The 7,077-nt window shown below is 40.0% G+C and overlaps 1 protein-coding gene and 1 pseudogene across 1 annotated transcript in view; both read right to left on the bottom strand.

Annotated features, from left to right (window-relative positions):
• Window positions 1-2,158: 2,158 nt before the first annotated feature.
• ORC2 (origin recognition complex, subunit 2) overlaps window positions 2,159-7,077 on the bottom strand; it is a 69,159-nt gene continuing 64,240 nt past the window's right edge. The window contains exon 17 of the mRNA XM_006861990.1: window positions 2,159-2,245. Within this exon, the coding sequence (XP_006862052.1) occupies window positions 2,159-2,245 (87 nt within the window). The remainder of the gene's footprint in view (window positions 2,246-7,077) is intronic.
• LOC102826871 lies at window positions 4,001-4,495 on the bottom strand (annotated as a pseudogene).

Raw genomic sequence — 7,077 nt, 5'->3', positions numbered from 1 at the left:
ATTTTGATTTGTGGTTAACCAAAGGCAAGTCAAAAAGTATTGTTACTAGGGTTCTAGTTCATACTACACACATTTATTCCAAACAAAACAGGTTTTAAAATTTCAGCGATCCAGTAATACTTGTCTGTTTCATTAGGAATCCTGGTGTGGCCCTGTGGGCTAATGCACTGGACTGCACAGTTGCTTTGAACCACAAGGTCAGCAGTTCAAGTTCACCAGCTATTCCTTGGAAACTCTATATAGGGTCCAATAAAAACTGACTCCTGAGAGATCAGCTGGGACAGTTCAATGCAAGCAGAGAGGTCAGTTCAGAAGATTATGGTAGCTGTTTCCAAACAAGTAATCCTAAGTGATTTTTCAAAGGATACAGGATCTTCACAGGAGTTTATTATAAAGAAGCTTTTAAGAAAATGGAAAATTGCATTGTTGAGAAAAAGTCCAGGAAAGTTGCACAAAGGAATTTTTTTCCATCATGACAATGCATTTGCTCATTCTTGAAGGGCTGTCTCGTGAGAATTTCACTTAGAAATCTTACTGCATCCACCTTACAGCCCTGATCTTGCCCCTTCATATATTTTGTTTGTTTCCCTTCTGGTGTGGCACTTTGGGTTAATGTGCTGGACTTCTAGGTCGGTTTGAACCGCAAGGTTCCAGCTTACCAGCTGCTCCTCATAAACCCTATAGAGGGTCGCTATGAGTCTGAACTGACTCTGGGGGCACTTAACAACAACAAACTCAAAAGAACATTTAATAGGACTACAACACGAGTCCCTGGAGGATGCCCAAACTGCCATTTCACAAGGTATAAATGGAAGGGGTAGGGTGGGAGACATGGAAACACCGCCTTCAGCCATGTGTACACCTAGATGGAGAATATGTCAAGAAACAGTAGCTTCACATTTTGCTATTTTGTTTAATAAAGAATTTTATGATTTTGTAGCAAAGTAATGATTTAAAAAAAAATCCAATTATTATGGGAAATATTTTCATGAAAGGAGTTTTACAAGTTAAGAAATGAGTGACAAATACTGGTGTAGTACACATATTTTATTACAGCGACAGTTAACACAGAGTTTCATTTCCGAGTATGAAATATTCCAGGGGACAGGTAGACTCTAAAGCTGACAGCAGTGGCCAACATTACCTTTTTTTCTTTATTAAGAAAATAGGTTCATGTCAATCTCTAGGAGGCTTAAAATAATCACTTTAAGAAAAAATGGAAATACCATTAATAGTGATACCTTTAGATTTACTTGATAGTGATATCTCTGAAGCCAGCCATAAATATGCTACTCACCTGTCTGTTATTCAAGAAAAGAAAAATATGTCAATATAACAAGAACACATTTCAGTTTGCATTTCTTAAAAACAATTACTAAATTGTAATTCAGGATTAGATTTTTCTGGCCTGGCCTCTCAGCTGTCTGAATGAAGGTGATGACAACGGCACAGACTTCCAATGTTCTGAATCTCTTCTCTGTTGCGCATGTGCTTCCTTGGTTGGGTACACACCCTACCAGCTCCTTATGCTTTTCCTCTTCCTAACGGAGTAGTGCCACTGCTTCCCTTTCTGCTCCCACCCCCCGACCCCAAACTATATAGCCTAAATCCAAAAGAAGAAAGCTGGAGCATCGACTTCCTCATAATCCACAGCTTTTGCCATTTCAGACACAGTCACAGATGATGTGTCTTCTTCTCCAATGCACTCATCAGTTCAGACACACAGAATAGCAAATACAACAGCTGATGTCCGTGTCTTTGAGCATTCCACACTCTGTAACAAGCACGCTTGCAATCAGTTCAGAAATGTTAAAAGGCCCTCAAAAGTTTAGGAATAACAGCATTTCTAGTATAAAAATTCAAAAACATCCAGTTCCAAATAGTCCCTGAGCACACTGTTCATTCCAACAAGAAGTCTCGGAGAGGTAATGAATGAAAGGCACATTTTTCTCCATCCTGAAGACAACTGCATAGTATTAGAGATGGTACACCAGACAGGCTAGTCAAAAGGTCTAACTGACGAAATTTTCCTTGCCCCCAATTAAAAATCCTGTATATCAGAAAATAATGGATGTAAACACACCATCTTTGACTAGAGGGGTTGGCAGCTGGAGTACAACAAATCTTCCACAGAAGGTTCAAGAGTAATGAATAACCTTCAAGCCTCCTCTTCTTCCTTTTCCAGGAAATCAGTTAATGTTCCACTGTCTACAGGAATTACTAAATACTCCACTCCATCAGTTCCCTAAAAGACATGAGAAAACTCTACATGTTAGTCATGCATAAGAGATACATTTGAACATTTCTACTGTAGACTATAAACAAAAATATGGATTAGATTTCCTTAATGTAGTATTTGATATAATAGAGATGTATAAAAATTAAGCAAAAGGCCACGCGGGCACTTATCTATTTAACTACAGTGACTTTATGTTGAATCATTTTATAGTAAAACAATAACAACATTCTTAAATATTAGTCTAACAGTGGGTAGGTGCTGTTGTTATGGGCCATTAAGGCAGTACTGTCCAACAGAAGGAAACACTGTCCGGGCCTGCCCCCTCCCTATAGTCCTTTGTATCTGAGCCCATTGTTGCAGCTACTGAAGTTCTGCCTCCTTTTCACTGATCTTCTACTTTACTAAAGCATGATGGTCTTATCCCAATACCGGGCCCTCCTGATAACATTCCATCCTTGGTTTGATGGAGCATCCTGACGGTTTCTTCTAAGACTGATCTGTTCGTTCTTTTGGCAGTTCATGATATATATAGTATTTTTCACCATAATTTAAAAGCTAATTCTTTGAAAGGGTAGATTGTTGTTGTTGTTCAGTGCTGTTGAGTCGGTTCTGACCCACAGCAACCCTGTAAAGGGTTTCCAAGGAAGCAGTTAGTGAGCTTGAACCTCACATGTTGCAGTTCAAACCAACTTTGCGGTCCTACATGTTAACCCACAGCGCCACACCAGGATTCCGAGAGGGTGGGTTGGTGTTAAGTGCCGTGGAGTTGCTTCCAACCCATAGCAACCCTGTGTAGGGTTCCAAGGAGCAGCTGGTGAGCTTGAACCACCAACCTTGCAGTTCAAACGACTTTGCAGTCTTATGCATTAGCCCACAAAGCCACACCAGGACTCTGAGAAGGTGGGTGTTATTTATTTTGTTTACTGTGTTTTCAGCTATTTCTTAATCTTCTTGTTCTAAAATCTTATACATTGATTTATGCTATTTCTCCCTTTCAACTGGTTTCTTCCCATTGCCTTTTAATATGTTCAAATTTCTCCCATTTTAAATGGCTCTCACAAGATTCATTCATTCACCATCAATAACTCTTCACCCCTGCCTACCACACTTCCTCAGAATTGTCAATAATGACTGTCTCTATTTCATCACTTCTCCACCAACCAACCTGGCTTTACCCTAATCATCAAATCACCAAGAGTTTTTTACTTAGACCACTAAAGGATTCCATATGCCTAAATCTAATGTGTTTTTTCACCCTGCATCTTTTTGGCTTCTCTGCAACATCTGACATGGCTGACCACTCATTTTGTTCTCTTAAAAACACGTTTCTCTCTTAGCTTCTGTGATATCATATCCTGGGTCTCTAGCTGTTTCTATCACTTTTGTAGGTGTATCCTCTACTCAGATGTTAATCTCTGGCCTTCTAATCTCACTAAGTCTTCTCTATGTAGTCTTACCTATAGCTGGTTTCAGTTACAGCCTAAACACAAACAAATAATGATCTTGTAGCTCCAGTTCAGAATTTTCCTGTTTTCTCACCCCATGTTTCCAACTGCCACATTGACATTGCCACTTGAAAATCTCAACGGAATCTCAGTCACAGTAACTCTAAAACTCAATTCCATGATCTGTCCTCCCTCACTCAAATGTTGCTCTTACAAGTTTCCATCCATCCATCTAGTTATGCAACCCAGAAATCAGGAATCACTCTGGATTTCTATATCTAATCAAGCTTTCTCTTGGTTTCTATATCTAATCAAGCTACCCTTTAAATTAAAAAACAAAAACAAAAACAAAAAAACCCCCAAAAAATGTTTATTGTGATTTGACTGAGGGTTTACAGAGATTATAAGTTTTACATTTAATAAATCATACAGTTTTCAAACTTTTTCCCTTTAAAGGAGATGATACCACGATTGATTCCCTCACATAAGCATGATCAAAGGCTGAATTCCAAAGAGCCAAGGCGGTAAAATGGGCTTCACATGCCGCATAATTTGGTTTGGGTAGTCTCGGAAGGGTAGAAGGCGACAGAAGAGCCATGAAATATGAGGGATCCTCAGAGGGCAGGACGTGTTTGTTAGGTCATAAGCACCTTGAAATATTTCTTGATGGTGAATTGGTGTGTCCTGAGTATTTGTCATCTGGGGAGAACCGAGCAGGATAGGCTGAACAGGTCTGTTGTCCCAGAGGGTCTAGCTGCTTCAGCGTATACACTCGGTCTCCCTCTTAGTTAAGATAATACTGGAGAAACATGACCCCATTTATGCCAAACACTCCAGCAGTAGCACCTGAAACTCCTTCTCTCTCACACACTTTGTTTTAACTCAATGACTGCAATCCCCTCCATGCAACAAGTCATCCAGCTTCCTCCTTATGGTTCCTATTTCCATTTCACTCAACTTCCCATCCTTTTTCAACTTTGTCCTTAGGTAAATGTTATCCTTTTGATCTTGAATGATTCATCATTCCATGGTGAGCTCGTATCGTTGTCCCCACTATATAACTATCTATTGCTTAGCTGAAAATTGGGCTACCAGGATGAGTTCCATTCCAGACCTGAAGGGTAGGTACTCCATTCGTTCACTGGACTAGTTGATTCCAAGCATCTTCAATTTTCATCACTCTTCTTTCTTCTGTGCTTGGAGATGGCCACTCATGAGCTTTTAAGATCCCAGATGCTATTCACCAAAGTAGAATGTAAAACATTCGTCTTTGGGGACCACGTTATGCCAGTTAACTATGGGGTCCCTTGAAGCTATGGTCCTGAGCCTCCAGGTCCAGCAACTTATTGTCTTAAGATATTTGATAGTATCTAAGCATTTTTCATTATTTTGCCTCCTGTATGTTCCACTGCATTCATAGGTGTGCTTGCAGCAAAGGTCAATCAATACCCATGTACAAATGTTGTTGTTGTGTGCCGTGGAGTCGGTTCCGACTCATAGCGACCCTGTACAGATTTTCCGAGGCTGTAAACCTTTATGGAAGAAGAAAGCCTCATCTTTCTCCTGCAGAACAGCTGACCTTGAGGTTCACAGCCTGATTTGTAACCACTACGCTACCAGAGCTCTTCTTTTAAACCCTTATGGATCTGTAAGTATACTCCCACTCTCCCTTCCGTACCCGTTCAGTCTGTGCATCTGTCCATGTATCTACTCACAGAACACTATTGTTCCAGAGTTGTGGGTATGATACCATTTATCTGTACCCCCTTTAATCCCTGCATGCCTCCCTGTGTCTAGCTGTCTTCATCATTCTTCTGTCAGTCTCTCTTCTTGTATATTGCCCTCCCTGTCACCTGAGTTAATATATGTCTACCCTCTAATCAGTGAATTACTGTCCCTTCCCTCCCACCCCTGGCAACCATCAAATAATATTTCTTTAAGCATGAAAACTCTGTCTTGAGATTTTACAATTGTGGTTTTATACAATATTTGACCTTTTGTGATTGACTAATTTTACTCTGGTAGCGTAGTGGTTATGAATGGGGCTGTGAACCGCAAGGTCAGCAGTTTGAAACTACCAGCCGCTCTACAGGAGAAAAATGAGGCTTTCTGCTCCCGTAAAGATTTACAGCCTCGGAAACCCTGTACAGGGTCACTATGGGTCGGAACTGACTCCACGGCACTTTAACAACAATTTTACTCAGCATAATGTCCTTTAGGTTCCTCCATGTTATGACATGTTTTGCAGACTCATGGTTATTCTTCAATGATGCATAGTAATTCTATCAACAGATCTTGTCAGATATGCAGATGACACAATCTTGCTTGCTAGAAGCATAGCACTTGAAGCACTTTGATGAAGATCAAAGACAACATGTAGCCTTCAGTATGGATTACATATCAGTGTAAAGAAAACAAAAATCCTTAACAACTGAACCAATAAACAACATTATGATAAACAAAAAAACTGAAGTTGTCAAGGATTTCATTTTACTTGGATCCATAATCAATGTTCTTAAAAGGTGCAGTCAAGAAATCACACAGTGTATTGCATTGGGTCTCAGGACTACAGCAAAAGACCTAAGAGTAAAGATGTCACTTTGAGGGCTAACATTCAACCTTATCCAAGCCATGATATTTTCAATCATTTCCTATACATGTGAAAGCTGGACAACAAATAAGGAAAACATTAGGAAAATTGATGCATTTGAATTATGGTATTTACGAAGAACACTGAATACACCATGGAATGCCAAAACAACAAACAAATCTGTTTTGGAAGAAATACAGCTGGATTGCTCCTTGGAAATGAGAGCGGTAAGACTTTGTTTCTCATATTATCAGGAGGGACCTGATGAAAAGACATCATGCTTGGTGAAGTGGAGGCCCAGTGACAAAGAAGAACCTCAATGAGATGAACTGACACAGTGAAATGGATTCAAACATGGTAAGGACGGTGTAGGACCAAGGCAGAAGCAACTAGACAGCACCTAAACCAATTAGAATCCAACCACTTTTCTCTCTTCACTCGATTCTAAGGCACCATCATCTCACCCAGACTACTGCAATTAATACCTTCCTAGCTGTTGTCTGTGCATCCACTTTTGATAATCCATATCCCATTCTTCCCCAGCATACTCTACACATCAGAGCAGAGAAATGTTTTAGTGTCTTTCCTTTACTTTTAGAATATAGATTTCAGTCCTTACCTTAGCCTAAAAGACTTGAACGGTCTAGCTCTTAAATCACAGTCTTTTCACACATCTTGTGCTACCTAGTCTTTTTGTTTCTTGAAGGTACCATACTCCTTCCTGTCCCAGGGCCCCTTGGCATTCTGTTCCCTACCTGGAATATTCTTTTCTTACTTCTTTGACTAGTTACCCCCTAGTCTCC

Source organism: Chrysochloris asiatica, unplaced genomic scaffold, assembly GCF_000296735.1.
Source record: "Chrysochloris asiatica unplaced genomic scaffold, ChrAsi1.0 scaffold00045, whole genome shotgun sequence".
In the NCBI taxonomy this organism is placed as follows: Eukaryota; Metazoa; Chordata; class Mammalia; order Afrosoricida; family Chrysochloridae; genus Chrysochloris; species Chrysochloris asiatica.
This window is presented reverse-complemented; position numbering and strand designations above follow the sequence as displayed.